This window comes from Pseudorasbora parva, chromosome 2 (genome assembly GCF_024679245.1).
Source record: "Pseudorasbora parva isolate DD20220531a chromosome 2, ASM2467924v1, whole genome shotgun sequence".
NCBI classification, from domain to species: Eukaryota; Metazoa; Chordata; class Actinopteri; order Cypriniformes; family Gobionidae; genus Pseudorasbora; species Pseudorasbora parva.
This window is the reverse complement of record NC_090173.1, coordinates 30,064,928-30,085,115: the sequence shown is the minus strand read 5'-3', so window position 1 is coordinate 30,085,115 and position 20,188 is coordinate 30,064,928. Positions and strand designations below refer to the sequence as shown.

At 37.3% G+C, this 20,188-nt stretch overlaps 1 protein-coding gene across 4 annotated transcripts in view; it reads right to left on the bottom strand.

Moving 5' to 3' along the window:
• cacna1ia (calcium voltage-gated channel subunit alpha1 Ia) overlaps positions 1–20,188 on the bottom strand; it is a 285,196-nt gene that overhangs the window by 139,561 nt on the left and 125,447 nt on the right. For 3 of the 4 annotated variants that reach the window (XM_067415070.1, XM_067415065.1, XM_067415059.1), the window contains exon 3: positions 5,281–5,393. In XM_067415070.1, the coding sequence (XP_067271171.1) occupies positions 5,281–5,393 (113 nt within the window). The remainder of the gene's footprint in view (positions 1–5,280; positions 5,394–20,188) is intronic. The other variant, XM_067415076.1, reaches the window with a different exon arrangement.

The following is a 20,188-nucleotide window of genomic DNA, read 5'->3' as shown; positions in this document are numbered from 1 at the left end:
AGCTTTAAACAGTGTGAGCTCACTGAGGGAATACTGTCAGCCATCTTGGCTGATAAAATATTGAGTCATGGCTCTCGCTCCATTTCAGCTGCACCTATGAGAAGGTAAAGCTGCCACCTAATGCCTCTGGCCTGCTTTAACGCATGCGACTTTCACACGTAAGCTAGAGATGTAAGATAAGCCTACAGTCAGCATTATCTCTTAATTGGGCAATGCACTGTAGGAAGTTTTTGGGAATTGCTATAAAACTCATTTCATTTGGCGGATATCCTAGTAATTAGGAGAAGATCTCGATAACTTATCATCTCTCAGACTAAAGGCCTATAAGATGACTTACAGTGCTTTGCCTATATCGTTTTATCCATGTAAAACTTAAGGGCATACTTCTCCCAAAAAAGAAAAAGAGAATATTACTCACTCAAACCATGGATCTCACTTGGCCAAAACATTCTTAAAAATATTTTCTACAGAAGAAATTAAGTCATTTAGGTTTGGAATAACATGAATGGGCGTGCATAATGATAGGAATTTAATTTCTGGGTGAACTATGCCTTTATGCAGTAAGCTTTCGCATCAAATGAAATTGGTCTGTGCCTTGATTATTGTAAACACAGGGCTTATGAATCTTCTAGACGGTGTTGAAAATGTCGGAGGGTGTTGCACATGCAGAGAATGTTCCCAAGTGCAGACAGAGGTCAAAATCACCAACCTACAACCATCTCTTATGACACTGTTCAAGAACGGGAGCATATAAATTCATCTCATATTGATGAGTCGCGAGGACGGGCGGCCCACAAGAGCCGTGTTTTATTTATAAGATACGAGAGAGTTTATATTGCATACATAGGTAAAGATTATGAAAAAACTAGGAGGGCGGGAGGGAAAATACTGTTATTTTGTCTGATATCTGAAAATAAAAGTTATCATTTCCTCACTTTCATGTTGCTCAAAACCCATATGACAGTTTTTTTACCTCCATGGGACCCAAAATAATTTTTTTTGAAGTATTTTACTGGTTCTTCTTTCAATCCAATTACAACAAATGGCTTTTAAGCTTAAAAAGATGTAAAAGCACCAAAAAGATATGTGACCTGTGCTAGTAAAATGAGTCGCAATGAGCACATTTTCAAAAATGAATCAAAACCCATATCTATAGAAAAAGAAAAAAAAGATGGCTAGGGATGATGCCACAATTGTTAGATTAACAATAGACAGTCTGTATCAAGACCTACCTTACGGCATAGAACAAATATAATGTTACAGTTAACCAAATGTTTACTTAAGACAAAACAGAATAATGTTAGTGTGACTACTTGCCAAGACATATTTTTGAAACACTGTAATTCTTTATAAAAGTGTATAACGGGATCAGGCACTGTCTGAGGAGTCTTTGTTTGTTCACATCTGTTAGTCAGCGCGAGTAAGATCATTTTTCATGGACAAGGGAAAGATACTCCGCTCAGAAAACATATAAATAATGATGCTGTTTAATTGCTATTTGGAGCACTGGGACTGCTAGATGAGGGCTGAATGAACTTGAATTTGTTAAAACCTCAAAATCGACATCCTTCCCTTGTTTTGCCTGTAGCTCAAAATTATACTGTGGCATTATGACTCATTTTGCCTGCACGGGTTACATATTATAAAAGTGATCATGTTCTGCATTCTATCTTTTGAAGCAATATAATAGATATGAATGCCAGACAGACAAATTTAAGTTGTTACTCACATTTAAAATGCCTCCTGTAAGCTTTTAATTGCTACAACCTAAAAATTGAGTCACTGATTTGAACATAAATGTGTCATTTAAAAACAACAGTTTGTAAAAATGGATCATACAAATTTGTTTAAAAAATATACTGACCAAAATGGATGATTCGGTCATGGATCTGACATTGCTACTTCTCTCATAAATGCCTTCAGAAAACTAGAAATACAGTGCGTCATCATATTGACCACCTTTTATAATACTTTTGTTATGTTTTTGCATCTTATGTTCGAAAACCCAAGTCTACTTTCATATTTATGGAACTATATGAGAGTGAGTAAACAATGAGAGTTTTTAGGTGAGTTAATCCTTTAATGGAGCATGCTCATGTTTAAACTGTGCAATGAAAGCTGAACTGGAGCAAGTGCCATAGGCAATGTTTTTCTTTTTCTCTGAACAGACTCCCTGGACCCAGTCATCACATCCAGGCAAGCTAATGAACACAGTAGGGCTCCTGGGACAGTGAATTCATGGAGAGTTTAGAGCAGTGGTTTTCAAACCCTGGGTCGTGGCCTTAAAAATGATTTAAGGAAAATTTAAAGGAAATAGGCCATAGGTCACTAAATATATTTGACTTAAATAATTAACAGATTAACAAAACAAAAGGAAAAAAGGCATGTCACTGTGCTGCCGGGTTTGGTTCAGATCTTGAGAAGCATGGCGCAGCTCTCCGTAAAGGAAACCCAGGTGACAGAAAGCACATCTTGCTTTCCTTATTTTACAAAAGCACAATTTTCTGTTTTATTTTAAGTGTACAAAAAAAAAAAGACTTTGCAGTTTTGAATGATGTCCTATACTCTTATCTGTATGACCAAAATGACATATTCCAGCACTGCAAACTTGACGGCCTGTTCATTATCAAAATAAAATAGTCAACCTACTATAAAAAAGTTATATTGCTCAGTTTAGTACAATAGTAGTACAATTTGTGCCCAAGCATATTTATGCGTGTGAAGATGATGATTTTTTCCCCCATCAATATTGGAACATGAAGTACAAAGACTATAATAAATAATAGTTAGCATCAAATTACATTGTGAATATGGAAACATTTGGATTAGAATGAAAGAGTTAGGATACATGAGCCCATCGCCAGTAACTTTTTTCAGTTTTGGGTTGTTTATATTTACTTGTTCTGCTCTGAATAGTCTTAAATTTAAAGGATTTGTTGTGGAGTAAGGGGAACTAAAATGGCATATACAATAGGGCAAAAAGAATTTAGTCAGCCACCAGTTGTGCAAGTTCTCCCACTTAAAAAGACGAGAGGCCTGTAATTTTCATCATAGGTACACTTCAACTATGAGACAGAATGTGAAAATGAAAGAAAAAAAAGAAGAAAAAAAAATCACATGTCAGATTATTAAAGATTTTATTTGCAAATTATGGTGGAAAATAAGTATTTAGTCAATAACAAATATTATTCTCAATACTTTGTTATATAGCATCTGTTGGCAATGACAGAGGTCAAACTTTTTCTATAAGTTGCCACAAGGGTTTTTACACACTGTTGCTGGTTTGGCCCATTCCTCCATGCAGATATCCTCTAGAGCGGGGGCGTTTTGGGTCTGGTGCTGGGCAACACGGATTTTCCATTCCCAACAAAGATTTTCTATGGGGTTGAGCTCTGGAGACTGGCTAGGCCACTCCAGGACCTTGAAATGATTCTTACGAAGCCACTCCTTCATTGCCTGGGTGGTGTGTTAAAATTATTGTCATGTTGAAAGACCCAGCCATGTTTCATTTTCAATGCCTTTGCTGATGGAAGTTGGTTTTTACTCAAAATCTCATGATACATGGCCCCATTCATTCATTCCTTCACACGGATCAGTCATCCTGGTCCCTTTGCAGAAAAACAGCCCCAAAGCATGATGTTTCCACCCCCATGCTTCACAGCAGGTATGATGCAACGCAGCATTCTTTCTTCTCCAAACATGACTATTTTGGATTCATCTGACCATATGACATTCTCCCAATCCTCTTCTGGATCATCCAAATGCTCTCTAGCAAACTTTGGTAGATTTGAGTCCTTGTTGGCGTAGTGTGTTACTGATGGAAGCCTTTGTTACTTTGGTCCGAGCTCTCTGCAGGTTATTCACTAGGTCCTCCGTGTGGTTCTGGGATTTTTGCTCACTGTTCTTGTGATCATTTTGACATCACAGGGTGAGACCTTGCCTGGAGCCCCAGATCGAAGGAGATTATCACATTATATTCTTATAATCTATATTCTTATAGTCTTCCATTTTCTAATATTTGCTCCCACAACTGATTTCTTCACACTAAGCTGCTTACCTATTGCAGATTCAGTCTTCCCAGCCTGGTGCAAGTCTACATTTTCGTTTTTGGTGTCCTTTTACAGCTCTTTGGTCTTGGCCATAGTGGACCTTGGAGTCTGACTGTTTGAGGTTGTGGACAGGTGTCTTTTATACTGATAAGTTCAAACAGGTGCCAATTAATACAGGTAACGAGTGGAGGACAGAAGGAGCCTCTTAAAGAAGTTACAGGTCTGTGAGAGACAGAAATCTTTTTTGTAGGTGACCAAATATTTATTTTCCACAATAGTTTGCAAATAAATTCTTAAAAAATTAGACAGTGTGATTTACTGGATTTTTTCTCCTTCTGTCTCTCATAGGTAAAGTGTACCTATGATGAAAATGACAGGCCTCTCTGGATTGTTGTTCTTAGAGTACTAATATGCACCCTTAAGGTACTACTGTGAAACCTTTAGAGGAAAACATGGTGCTATATTTGCACCTCATTTTGGAGAGTGCAGAAGGGATTGTTAAAACTAGATGGCGGCCAAAGTGAGACAAATGCTATTTTAATCAAACACGTATCATTAAATTAAATTACAAGAATAATATGCTAATTAAAGTATCATGCTTTTAACTTGCCAACATGCTAATATTAACCTCTATTAGAAATCAAACGAGAATCTGTGCTTGACAAGTGTTTTTGCCTAATTCATGTTCTAGGGCTGGGCGATATAACAACATCATATTCTATTTTTTTCAGTCATAATCGCAATCCATGAACATATATATGTCAGTCCACTGCTGAGGCTATCTGCTAATGGGCTTGTTTTGGAGAGCTGAGCCACACACCAGGTCAAAGAGGACTCTTGGAGAGCGGCGGATGCCTCTAAGGTGCTGTTTGAACCTTTTGAATTTTGGTTAATTCCTTGTTCTAAAGGTGTAGACATGATGAATCAGGAGCCCAAACCATCACCCCACCGCCACCCCCTCTTTTGTAACTTCGCTATTTTTGACCACACAGAAACAAACTTTTGAAAACTATAACTACCCAAGACTATTTTGCAAGTAATTGAGCAGTACAGCCAAACTAATTTCCCAATTTAAAAATAAAGCCCTAAAAGGTGAAAAAAAGGAAAGAAAAAAGAATGGCAGATTATATTGTTCCATGAAATGTACAATCCTACAATGCTGCAGTAGGCTGCTTGCTAGGTTCTGTAAAAGAGCTAGTCTGTGTGTAGGGCTATATATGTCCATACTAACCTGTAGAACCTGACAGCGCTCTGAGGTGCAGTCGATGTTCTCGCAGGGCTGGTACATTCCCAGAGTGACACAGTTCAGCAGGATCACCATGATACTGATGCGCTCGAACCATGTGAGGAAGCATATGTTAAGGATAATGTTTATTAGCAGACACCTAAATGCAATAATACATAAAAGTTCCACTATAAACACTGTAAACCACTGTAAACTGCTTTCAAAAATGTTTCTTGAGAATTAATCATCATATTAAAATGATTCTGAAGGACATGTGACACTGAAGACTAAAGAAACAATGCTGAAAATGTAGCTTGACCAACTGATTTTTAAAAAATATTTTAAAATGGAAAATAAATGTTAATATTTTACAAGATTACTTGTATATTATATCCATTCATTAAACACATACTGATATATTTCATATGTTCATTTATTTTAATTTTATATGATTATAACTGACAACTAAGGAAAATCCCAAATTCAGTATCTCAGAAAATTACAATATTGTTAGAAAAGGTTCAATATTGAAGACATCTGGTGCCACACTCTAATTAGTTAATTAACACAAAACACCTGCAAAGGCCTTTAAATTATCTCTGTCTAGTTCTGTAGGGTACACAATCATGGGGAAGGCTGCTGACTTAACAGTTGTCCAAAAGGCTACCATTGACACCTTGCACAAGGAGGGCAAGACACAAAAGGTCATTGCAAAAAAGGCTGGCTGTTCACAGTGCTCTGTGTCCAAGCACATTAATAGAGAGGCGAAAGGAAGGATAAGATGTGATAGAAAAAAGTGTACAAGCAATAGGGATAGCTGCACCCTGGAGAGATGTGCGTCACAAAAACCCTTTCAAAAATGTGTCACAAAACCCTTTCAAAAATGTGGGAGAGATTCACAAAGAGTGGACTGCAGCTAGAGTCAGTGCTTCAAGAACCACTACGCACAGATGTATGCAAGACATGGGTTTCAGCTGTCGCATTCCTTGTGTCAAGCCACTCTTGAACAACAGACAGTGTCAGAAGCGTCTCCCCTGGGATAAAGACAAAAAGGACTGGACTGCTGCTGAGTGGTCCAAAGTTATTTTCTCTGATGAAAGTAAATTTTGCCTTTCCTTTGGGTCCCAGAGTCTGGAGGAAGACGGGGAGGCACACAATCCACGTTGCTTGAGGTCTAGTGTAAAGTTTCCACAGTAAGTGATGGTTTGGGGTGGCATGCCATCTACTTGTGTTGGTCCACTGTGTTTTCTGAGGTTTTCCAACAGGACTTGGCACCTGCACACAGTGCCAGGGCAACCCAGTACCTGGTTTAAGGACCATGGTATTCCTGTTCTAAATTGGCCACTAAACTCACCTGACCTTGAAGGAACATTCCAACATTTTTAGAAATAGGGCAAATATAAGCACTGATACTTGGGCACAGAGATATCACGCAACACATTGCGATTGCTCAACAGCCGGAGGACGTGAGGATGAGAGCCATGGTATCTCTGAGCCCAAGTAGCAGTGCTTCCCCATAATATAGTCCCAAGTCAATATCTGCCTATGAAATCGCCTAGTCTTTATCTGCATCGCTATGTGTACTCGTTGTGAATACGTAGGCCACAAGAAGTAATTAGGTGGGTTTTTGTTTTTGTTTTTGGATCACTCTATTACAATTTGACATGCTAGCTGGCAACATAGGATTCATTCATTATGCTAAGCTAAGCTAGCGGCAACCCTGCCAAAACTAAAACAATCTATGCACTGAGACAAAAATGCATTTGCCCACATATCTAAATGTAGGAAAGAAGTTGAATAAGCCCTATTTCTAAAAACGGTGGAGTGTTCCTTTAACCCCATAGAAAATCTGGGGTATTGTGAAGAGGAAGATGCGATAAGCCAGACCCAACAATGCAGAAGAGCTGAAGGCCACTATCTTTATACTATACTTTTCAGTTGGCCAAGATTTCTAAAATCTTTTCTTTGTATTGGTCTTAAGTAATATTCAAATTTTCTGAGACAATGAATTTGTGATTTTTCTTAGTTGTCAGTTATAATCATCAGAAATAAACATTTAAAAATGTATCAGTCTGTGTGTAATGAATGAATATAATATACAAGTTTCACTTTTTGAATGGAATGAAATAAATAAATCAACTTTTTGATGATATTCTAATTATATGACCAGCACATATACATACATACAATATATACAAATATATATATATTTGAAAGTTTTGAAAGGTATAGCAATGTAGTTTGCTGATTTCTAGCAGAATGAGTTCCATGCTGAAGTTTCATGTTTAGGTTTTCAGATTTATTTATGTGACAGGTGAGTATTTAATATTTCCTATTCAAATTCAGGAACAAGATTCATTTTACAGATTTATCTTCCATTATTAGCAGTGTTTGAGGTTGATTAATGCCTTAGCAGACACCACTAACAATGATAATTCTGAAAAGCAAATCTTCCAATCATCTTGAAATATAGCAGCATGCGGATTGTGGATGGAGATTAGTTTACATGAACGGTGCAGTTCATTTATATCAATGTAGCCTCAGCAAATTAATATATATTATACATTACTGTATGAATTGAGCCAACCAACCTTCACAGTAAAAGCACATCACATAGAAACACAAAACAAATTGAAAACCCCTCCTCCCTCGGGCCTGTTAGCTGGAGTGAAATCTTCAGGCCTCTCCACTAAATCTCTACAAGCCTCATCTCTTCACCTTTATGGACCATTTCTTTTTCAATTTACTCTACTCCGTCTTTTCCTCCGGCTTGGTCAACCTTTTAGCGGGCTATTTTGTTCTGTTTGCACATACCGTCCGCCCCTCCTCGTTTAACTTCCTCGTTCACTCCATCATGTTTCTCTCTTTCTCCCTCCATCTTGCCTCTAATCTCCAACACTTGCCTTTTATATCCTGTTTTCATGAAACATTTTCTAGTGTTTGAACCGTGATAGCCACAGGGCAAAAGGGCTGCTGATTTCACTTTGTGCTGGATCTTACAACGCTATACACTCCTCAATTAATTAGGACCTACCGAAAACGCACTGCACCGGAAATAGGCTTCTGGCACTTAGTAAAATGTGATTTAAGAGCAATTTTTCATTTTCTCCCCGTTCAACCTCACCCAAACTTTCAATGAGAATAAATGTACATCTCAATATGCATGTGCTATTAGATTAAGGGATTTGCCACAGTGTTGGCCACACTTTGAACTTCTGTGTGTAATATTTTAAAAAGCCTTGCAGGCTTGTGTTACTGCTTTAATCATTAGAATGGAGACCGCAACCCTCATAGGGGTAAAGCAAGCATCCACATCATGCAGCAAAGCATTCACTATGGTTACTTGCTCCTTTCTTTTTTATATTATTGTTGATACCTCATCAGGTTCTGAGGCAGGCTTTTGGCAGAGGGAAAAAGCACCGACAGAAACACTTAAATGACATTAAAGGGACAGGAGCACAAAATCAATCACACAGAACACATCACAGAAAGAGAGGGGGAGAGAGTGAGAGAGAAAGGGAGAGCGAGCCAAAGCCGATAGGTTGACAGAAACATGGCCTGTTTATTTAAGGAATAGATGGAAGGAAGGCTGAAGGAGTGTGAAATGAGACAATCACATGCACACAGGGAAAACATTTCACACAAAGATGTCATTGGGAAGAAAGGGTGAGGGTGAGGAATTGCACTTGGTTCTGCTTCCAGACCTGATATCAAGTAGCAAACAAACACAGTTCCAACACTGTTTATTATTCAAATTAACAAAAATGTTCTTAAAAAAAACTAAAATTTCCAAAAAACTACATAATTGCTAAATAATAATAATAATAGCTGCACTGTGGGTAAATGACGCAGGACACTAATACTTTAATACAAATAAATAATGTTGAATAAAATTGTTATTTTTGTTTGTTTTTTGCGCACAAAAAAAGTTCTCATAGATTCATAACATTAAGGTTGAACCACTGTAGTCATGGACTGTTGAAAGTGTTCATTGTGTTGAACTTTAAGGGTTTCACATAAATAAAAAAGGTTTAGCTTTAAAAAAAAAAACATTCTCTGATCGTAGGATGTTATTTTAATGGATGCAGATGGATATGAATTTCAATCATACTTCTTGCACAAACATGTAGGTTTGCAACATATAGACTTAATGCTAGCATATGGTCTGCTAAGGATGTCTACTTTTTCGAATCCTCAAACATTTCCCTGTCAAATGTCTCTAGCTCTGTCCATTTCTTTTACTGTCTATGATTAAAACAGACTGGGCCCTCTGAAAAATCAGAGCACAGGAGGCTCTCAGAAAGGAAGGGATTGGAGCGACTGAATCCTTTATCAGTTTCAGACACAGTGAGAAAGAGGTGCTGCTGCCATTTATTCGAAAATTCAAGTATCGTTTGACCTTGGATGCCTGTATGCCAAATGTACAAGACCTCCAAAACAAAATTAGATTATGAGCCTTTAAAATACCATAATATGATCATAAAATGCTTACGGCAAATATATATTCTCAATTCACTCATTGGCTAGTATGTCAAAAAGCTTGAAAGGTATGCAAAAAGGCTCACTGATAAGATCATGCATGATGTATGAGAAAGCTCCTATCAGAGAAAGGGGAGAGTCAGAGTATCAACAGCCAATCACAGACACTTACAATCAAGCCTCCTGAGGCTCATCAGGAAAACTGCACAGCACCTATGCCAATGCATATAGCATCAGAGCCACAGACAGAGAGAGAGATGAACAAGAGAGACAGAACAATTAGATGTGATAAGTGTGATTAGTGATGAAACAAGTTCATTTTGAGAGCAACTCTATCAGTTACAAGTGCTAGCTTATTAAGACAGACGCAGCTTATGTTTAAGTCAACATAATACAGAGACGACAGAGGAGGGGGGAGGGGGGTGATGGGGTTCCTATAATTGGCACCCTGAAGTGAAAGAAACCAAAGGCACTGTAACATTGTTAGAGTTGGCATTAAGACACGCAGGGCACTGGTGGATCAAGGGGTGACACACAGTGAAGCAGAATTAGAGGGAGGAACAGGTGTAGACAGCTCATTTTGTGTCCATAGTAGAAGTAAACCTTTGCACTCAAGGGCTGTATATGCCTTAAGTGAACTTTATACAGTCGAGAAAGACAACGCATTTCCCTGCATTAGGTCTTAAAGGGGCAGTAACCTTTACACTGTTAAATGTCAAACAAAAGATAAGGACATCACTCACTGCTCTTGATTGAATAGCTTGTGTAAGTTTAATAAGGATGAATCTTTCATTTAAACAGTGAAATATGCAATCATTTTACATTTGATGACTTTATTCAAATTTTTTTTTTTAGAAAAATAAATTCTTCTGTCAGGCGCAGTTGAAGTAATAAATACCTTGGACAAATGCTGTCAAGATGAGAGGGTGTAGCCAGGCTATATCTGTGTTATTATTCCAACATAATCTTTATATTTTCTTACGGAATAAAAAATTTAAGTTACAGCTCAGAAAAATTAACTTTCCTGTCAACTTTATAGCCTGGTGTGAAGTGAAGTAAAGGCGTGTGCTGTATATCACGTCATATAAGGATGCACGGTTCATGGAAAGGTTTATTCTACCCCTCTCAAACCGATTACAATTTCATTCGGTTTGGTCATTTTTATTCCAATTGAGGTGTTTATATGGAGCATTTTCATTCGAGTGGAATTTTAAACCAATTACAGTGCACCATGAAAACCCACCTATTACGTGGGTAGCACACACATTCTGAAAGCCTTCGGCAGAATTCAGATGAGCCATTTTAATCTAGATTAATTTCAACATTAATTTGGATTAATCTAGATTTAAAAAAAGTAATCTATGCCCACCTCTAATGTAGATATTAAATGTGTATATATATATATATATATATATATATATATATATATATATATATATATATATATATATATATATATATATATATATATATATATATATATATAATAAAAATATAATACACGATATGAGAATTAAGGAAGTTGACAAGAAGAAAGGGACCTATTTTGGGATATTCCGCTCCCCTGGAGACTTTAATAATGAGGACAGGACTCTAAATCCCACAGATGACAAAATATTTGTCTCACAATGCTGAAAAACTTCTGATTTAAACGACCCGCGGTGCTCTGCAGAAGCATACCAAACAGATTTAATGAACAAGGTAGTGTTGTGTGAGTCAACGGTGAAAGCACACGCTGTAAATATTTCCTCGCACACAACCAGACTGCAGGTGTGGCATCTGGCATTGCACATGAGCTAATTCATCTACAAAAACAGTTCTGTCGATCACATTTTCTTATTGCAATAACTCTAAAGAGGCAAAATTTTAAGTCATTGTGAAGGCTGCTTAAAATGTACAGGGGGTAATTTAATTTGTATGCCTCCTATGAAAAATTATTTTAGCCACTTAAACTCCATGGACTCTGTACAGGGTCGGGAATGGCATCGTCATGTATATACTTTAAATTTTAAATGTCCAAATATCCTTTATGAAAGAAGGCAATCCTAAAATGCATTGTGATCAGTTGAAAAGTTGAAACGTTTTTGATTGGTAAGATTTGCAACAAGTCCCTTATGCTCAGCAAAAGCTGCATTTATTTGATAAAAAATACAAACAGTAATATTGTGAATTATTCAAATGTAAAATAGCTGTTTCTATTTTGAATATATTTGAAGATGTAATTTATTTCTGTGACGCAAAGCTGAATTTTCAGCATCATTACTCCAGTCTTCAGTGTCACATGATCCTTCAGAAATCATTCTAATACAATGATAAATATATTTGCTGTTCAAGAAACATTTATAAAATGTAAAAAAAAAAAAAAAAACGGAATTCTTTGATGAATAGAAAGTTCAAAAGAACATTATTTATTTTAAATATAATCTTTTGTAACATTACAAATGTATTTACTGTTACTTCTGATAAATATAATGCATTATTGCTGAATAAATGTATTAATTTCTTTAAGTTCTTTCCCCCAAAAAAATTATATATATTACTGACCGAAAACATTTGAACGGTATTACAATGTTGCAAAGCTTTCAATTGCTTTGGAACTTTCTATTCATCATAAAATGTTTTACACAACAATTTTCAACATGGGTAATAATATTAAGCAGCAAAAATAAAAAAATAAAATCTTGAGCAGCAAAACATCATAATGATTTCTGAAGGATCATGAGACACTGAAGACTGGTGCTGAAAATTCAGCTTTTGAAAGGAAAAAAAAAATGGGGACAGGCTATCACAGATTATCTCACGTAATACACCTTCTTTCAGTCATTCTCTCTCTGATGTAGACTTCTTAGGAGGGTTTGGACATTATCCAGTGAACGCTCACGCTATGCAGTACCTCTTTCGCCCCGGACGACCTACAGCCACGTGGAGCTGTGCAAATAACCGCAGCCATTCCTCATCTGACTGCCTCTGCGCTCGCTTAGCCGTTCCGCTTTAACCACGCAACTCTCAGTGGAAAAGGGAACAAATTCCAGAAGCACTCCCACCACCCTCCACGCATTAGCATTTAGTGAGCGTGTGTAAAGAGCTCGCGGGCAGTGTGTGTTTTGAAGGGCGAGCATGTGGCACTTGCTCTGGTTATTGGAGTTAAGAGATGTTAAGAGGAGGATTAATAACAGCAGTTAACTAAAACCTTCCACCATAAAAGCGAGTATGCCTGTCCCTTGAGTACTCTACAGCTCTGTAAAGGGAAACTGTGTGGATCTCCCTTGTGTACAATCGACAGAGCACCTCTGAACTCTGCCTGCATCACTGTCCTTAATTGTGTGGGTTTGTACGTGCAGTTTGAACTTTCCCTGCTCTTCTGGTACACTGGGTGTGTGTGAGTGATTGTTAGAGAAACGTGTGGTGTGAGTGTCCGTGTGAAACTCTGTCGACGAAGGCCGTGGTGACTCATAGCTGTCTGTGGGAGCAGACTCATCTTCCAGTAAAATTAAAAACTCACTCATAATCCAAGATGAACTCTCCAAACCTAACTAATATCAACCATGGTCAGCAGAACAGCTAATATCCGAGCTGTAACCTCTTTATTGACTGAAGATTAGATACTAAGATACTGAGAATGAGAATTAGAAGAGCGGGCCACATCAAGACTACACTTTATGAGAAGGTGAAAAGTTTCTTGAAGGTACTGGGTGGTAAGTTTAAAGGGATAAAGCATTAAACAGCAAACACAGAGAACTCAAATATGGTAAATGGAAGCTCAAACATACTTGCTTGATACACAAATTAAAGGGGTGATGAATTCATGGTCATTCAGAGCTGAAAACGTCCTTGTTAGTCAAAGAAAAGCTTTTATAGACACCAGGCCCCGAAAACGATCGTGTGCTTCAACCCTATGTCATCTAGTGGTGTAACACCAACTCTACAGAATAATAAGCACGTGTAATTCAGGAGCCCCGCCCACCAACTCATCGGATCACACTAGACAGCAGCAATAAACACGTCGAAGAAGATAGCAAGATATTGTGGAAGAACAGTCGCTGCATAAGCTTCCTTTGGATCCTAATATTAGGATTGTGTGATCGTTCATTTATTTTGAATGAAGTTCCAGCTCACGTAGGGAAGAACGTTTGTGTGTTCGCTTCATTTCACTGTGGAATCGTTTGTAAAAATGTCTCAGGTGCTGGATTTGCAGATCCAATGTTGTGCCTTCTATATTTGATCCGTCAGGAATGGTGCAACAAACTTATGTAAGTAAAACATCTTTTTTATATGTAATATTATTCCTGGGGCTATGTGTTTTCCAGACGGGCATCCGTTTTGGCAGAAATAATATTTCCTTGATCGGGGCACGCGCGCCTTTGTGTGTGTGCATGTGTGTGTGTGTTCACACTTATATCTACAGATTGTGCGGGCCATGTAATACAGAAATATTTCAATCAATCGCAGGTGGATGAGAAATAAATCATTGTGTTTGTTTGATAAAGATGTTTAAGAGCCCTGTGAGAGATTCAACCCAGTTGCTGCTTTCAAAACAACCCCTCCCTTATGTGACCTGAACTGACAGGGGATCTGAAGCTCATTAAATATGCAAATCTTATCCAATCCTAGCCGTTGACGTTTACTTCCAAGTCTCCAGTGCCCATCAAAGCCCAGCGTTCAGGAGAGAGCTTCAAAACCAGTGTAGAAAATAGCCTATTTCTTATTAGTTATGAAGTTTTTTAACGTAAAAACCACACAAACGTCATTAGTTGACCTCAAACAACAGTATCATGACACCTTTAATTGGTTCTCACATGGCAAGCAAACATGTCTGAGCTCTACCAAACTTGACTTAATGTTTATATTTGGAAAAAAAAGCTTAAATTCAATCTTTTCAGATTCTTCATTTGAGATCTGAAGAGGAACAAAAGTCTTATCAGTTTAGTAAAATGTAAGTTAGTAATCGATGAAAGATTTTTCAATTTTGGGTCAACTAACCCTTTATGGCCTGTTCATAAATGCTCAGCACAGATTTTGCCCACAATTTGCCCATTCAGACCAATGTGTAAAAGCAGCAGATGAGATTTATAAAAATGCTAATTAATTTTTCTGATGGTAGAAATCTGACATATCCCAGTAAACAAAGTGCACAAAGTTGAGACGTCTTTCCTAAGTGGAAAGCATTTATGTTGTGCTCCGACTTTACATAGAAGAGCATGTACTGTGTTAATGCCCTTTATATTGGTAAAAAAGATATACATTCACTCAATGTTGCACTTGAGTAGCACTGTCCAAAAATCCAATCCAGTCTGTATTTTTATTTTTTACATTCCACAAAATCACTTCAGGTCTCTCCATCATTTCTCTCTTTGTACATTTCCCTGATCTTTTTATCTACTGGATTTGTTGGAGCGCATATACTGGTCAAGAGCACAGTGTGTTGAGCTTCCAGATAAAGTAGGCACACACTGGTTGCATGTCACTACTCAAAGTGAAACACGCACACAGAGTACACACTTCACGAAAACCATTGACCTCCTCAACAGCCTCATCGTGTTAAGTCAGACACTCTTGCCTGAACACACACTGAAATATTCATGCACTCATCAGCGGCTGAAGACGACACAAATCTCACATTCCTCAAAACCACTTCCACAACTGAATCATGCAAATGTGAGTACAATTACAAGACACATCAGACTGGACCTCATTCTTATATAAAAAAGAAAGAAAAGAAAAAAATCACATTTTCTAAAGCTCATATTAATTGCCTCGTTCCCAGCTGACATTAGGGAAGTACAATAAGGTACTATTAAATCTCATCTTAACACATTTCATTTCATGATTATCTATTACTTGAATATTGGTTTTACTTATTTAACCTTTATCCTTCATATCTTGCATTATCTTGTTTCTTCTTGCTGTTTTACCTTTTTTTGTAAAGCGTTTTTATTTTGTAAAACAAATATATACTATATATAAAAACATAAGAATGAGAATATAAATGATTTATATTATTATTTTTATTATTTTTATTTTTATTTTTATATACAGCTCATTTATATATCCTATCCTTGTATATCACAATTGACTGTTCAATTACTGAAAATGGCATTGTAGCCATTACATTTGGGTCGTAAATTAATTTTCAATAATTCAACAACTGAGCTAATTATTCTTCTACAGCAGGGGTGCCCAATCCTTTTCCTGGAGATCTACACCTGCAGAGTTCAGATTCAACATATTTGCTATCAAGTGTTCCTGAAGATCTTATTTTAGGCCATGTCCACACTAAGGTTTTCGTTTGAAACCATAGACTGTAAAAAAATATGGACGTAGTGTCCGTGACGTCACCCATTGGATTCCGATAAGCCGTTCTGAAGCTTAAAGTATGGCCGAGCTGGGCGTTGCCATCTTGTGAGCGAGTCATCGCGTGTCACTCCCGAATAACAGAAAATGGGCAAAAAGGCGGGATGTGTGCGGAGCTGAGGTGACGCAATAACTATAGACGGCGGATAAATGGCTATCCACTTGTAACCACGCCCTTAATTATACAGAGCCTTAAGGCTTTATATAACGTAAACGAATGAGTTATAAAAAAATTCACCCCCCTCAGAGTTGTCATGAAGATCAAAATTAGCCTTATAAGCCAAAACCACAATTTGTACCAGGCTGTAAACATGTTTTTTTCTGCTTTAAAGTTGAGAATTTTAACATGGGGCTCAATGAGATTCTGCTCCCTTCTGGAGCCTGTCCCTAGTGGCCAGTTGAGGAATTGCAGTTTACATTACTTCCGTATTGGCTTCAAGAGAGATCGCGGGAGGTTGCCGCTTGGTTTGAAACCCATCTTTTTTTTGTTTTGTTTACCTTCTGTCCACACAGAGACTTTGTTTTTGTCCTGCGAAAATGTAGTTAAAAAAAAAAAAACTCTTAAATGGATACATTTGAAAATGGCGTCTTCTAGGTTGTAGTGTGGACTGTGACAACGGACCCTTTTGAAAACTATGATGAATGTTTAGTTATGTAATTAGCATATATACCGACAGATATCTATGTTTTTAACCATTATTGTGCCTGTTATGTGCTGTTCACTTTCACACTATTGATAATAAGTTACTTTGTACACTCTTCATATCACAGTCATCCATATAATTTGTCCTGTGGCAAAACATGAGGGCAGTTGCATTTTATACCAAACAATGGTGATTGAGTACGACCTAGATGAATCAGTGAATGGGAAGATATTTTGCTAAATAAAATTATCTAGAAAAATAGCGAGAACTTGATTATGTCTGTTTCATCTGTATCACCACATCGATCTTTTATAAGGTTTTACGCTCGCGCGGTAAAGTGAATTCAGCGTTTTCCAACGTTTCAGTGTGGAGGAGAAACTGTTGGAAAACAGTGTGGATTTTGAAACGAAAACGCAGTTTTTAAATGTACGCGGATCAATGTAGACGTAGCCCTAACTGGTTCAGTTGTGTTTGATCAGGGTTGGAGCTGAACTTTGCAGAAAGGTAGATCTCCAGAAACAGGATTGGGCACCCAACCTACAATTTTTACCACATATACACATGTCAAAAAATAAAACCACAGACAAAAGTGTGCTTGTGAATATGGGTTGTCTGGTTCCCTTTCAGTCGGTCACGTTCGACGTACGTCAGAACTGAACCGACGAATGGGATCTTACTTTAGAGACCATTCGTCGGTTCAGTTCTGACGTACGTCTCCGTTCCCTCCTTCAGGGAACGAGGGTTACATACGTAACCGAGACGTTCCCTTTCAGTCGGTCACGTTTGGCGTACGTCAGAACTGAACCGACGAATGGTCTCTAAAGTAAGATCCCATTCGTCGGTTCAGTTCTGACGTACGTCTCCGTTCCCTCCTTCAGGGAACGAGGGTTACATACGTAACCGAGACGTTTTCTGTACTCCTGCCCAATTAGTTGAAACATGCATACTACCCACTCAGTCCCCATATTTCATCATGGTCATCTGGTCACCTTATACAGATGATGACCAAAAAAATAAAAATAATCGGCATGTATTTGCATAATATTCCACAAATGATCAAGATTAGTATTAATGTTAAGTGAAACTATCCTTAATCTCGCCTTAAACACAAACGCAACCTATAGGCTTTTCAGCACTGTTCTGCAAGTCCACGAGCATCACAATCAAGCCAAGATGTGTTTAGCTGTGTTTTTAACTTTGTGTTTAAAACACATATGTGTTTTTAACTTTGTAATGTTATGAGGAGCCTAGAGCAATCATATAATACTTCTCAGGCAAACAAAGAGCAAAGTGTGTTTAAGTTGTTTTCATTTAACTCATTAAGGCTTGAACATCTATGCCGTTTTTTTTAGAGGCAAAGAAAGGACATTGTGCAGTGCAGTGCGCTTATAAGAACACCTTGTTTCCAGTGTCGCACTGAGACATGAATACTAAATGTGATGCTTCCTACATTATCCATCAAAAAGAATAATCTTTAAAAATACAGATGGGATAGGGCTTGTAAAAACACACTATGTATCAAAACCTGGTTAGCTTCCCAGCATTTTTGGTCTCAAAGGCCGTTTTATATTAGAGATGGGTATGAATTTGAGAGATAGCAATGAATAAATAAATGCATGCCCTGATATTTTATTTTTCAAAATACTGTATCTTAGCATAGCATTTAGACCAGGACAAATTTTTTTTTTTTTTTTTTTTTTCTAAAAGCTAAACACCCTTAAACTTGAGAAGCAATTTGACTAAGATATTAAAGTACCCATATTATGCTATTTTAAAGATTCCTTTGGAGGTCTCCAACAACAGGCTTACTCGGATCAAAGGTCAAAAAACACTTTCATTTTATCATAATATACATTGCACATGACACATCTCTCTACATTTACATTTAATCATTTAGCAGACACTTTTATCCAAAGCGACTTACAAAAAAGGGGAGAGCAATAGAAGCAACGAAACAAACAAGGCCAACAACCTGTAAGAGCTGTAAGAAGTCTCAATTAATTAGCACAGTACACAATTTTTTTTTTTTTTTTTTTTTAGCCATGTACAATAGCCACCTACAACAAAACCTCACGTACGCAAAATACAGAACACTGAATTTTGATAGCCATGATAAATCCCATAAATAACATGATAAATTAAAGATAAATCTAAATCCCTCCTTTCCGTGTGCGGCAAGCTCTGCTCTGATTGGCCAGCTGGCCTGTTGTGAGGGGTGTACCGAGTACAGTGCGTGTTTTGGAAGTTTTTCCAAGTCATAATAAATCGGACAAAAAATACTCCCCCTCCATTGAACCGATTGGTAACGCCCAACAAATGAGTCACACTTTCAAAACAACGTGAGTGGTGTTTGAATGGGAGAGCAAACGTTAGCGCCAAAATGAAGAGAATTGCTGCACAGCGGACTATATTTAACTGCTGGTCAGATAGGGAGGCAAAAAATAAATAAAGCATGTACTGAGAATGAGGTATGAGAATATTGTGTAATAGCTAAGTACATATTTTTAGCTAGCTAATCCATTGCAATGTATTTAGCCATAAATATCAGTATAAAAATTTACCAAAGCAGCAGTCTGTTTTGCTAGTTCATTTTTCAATAGTGTCTGTAATTATCAATGACAAAAGTATTCACATCAGTGTGTGTTTTCTTCCTAAATGAATCAGACTTTTGAATGAATCGTATGAATGAACGATTTTAAGTGGCTCACTCATTTAAACAGTGAATCGCTGCCGCCTAACGTTACAGGCTAGAATTGTATGAACAATTCTACACAAATGGTATGATACACAAATTTCATAAGGTTATGAGGTGTATAATCTCTTAACATGTTTTTAATGTTTTTATAACAGATTCGAGGTAAATATACCAGCAGGGTAGAAAAGGGAGATCGGAGCAGGTGATCAGGTAAAGAAAAACAGCAGCTTTGTAAAGTTAGGCTGTAAAGACAGACAGACAGACAGACAGACAGACAGAAATGATCCAATAACAATACACATAAAAAATAATAATAATAAAAATTATATATATATATATATATATATATATATATATATATATATATATATATATATATATATATATATATATATATAAAATAACAGGCAGCATACCAACGTTCAACCACCCAATGTTCAAACCAAATCTATGCCCTTGACGTGACTAACACAAAGATACCAGGACTCAGGTCAGGAAGGAGCGAGCTAGCTCTTAACTATGTGTGGAAATGTCTGCTACCTCATCTGTTATTCAGTTTGCATATTAGAGCCACAAAGAGTTTATACATAGTAAGACTGCGATGTGTAAATCCTGCGGTACATCAATTACAGTACACCCTCTGAACTACGGTACACCCTCTGAACTAGACTCTGACTCTACACCCTCTGAACTCGGTCTCGACGCTGACTCTACCCTCTCTGAACTCGGTCTCGACTCTGACTCT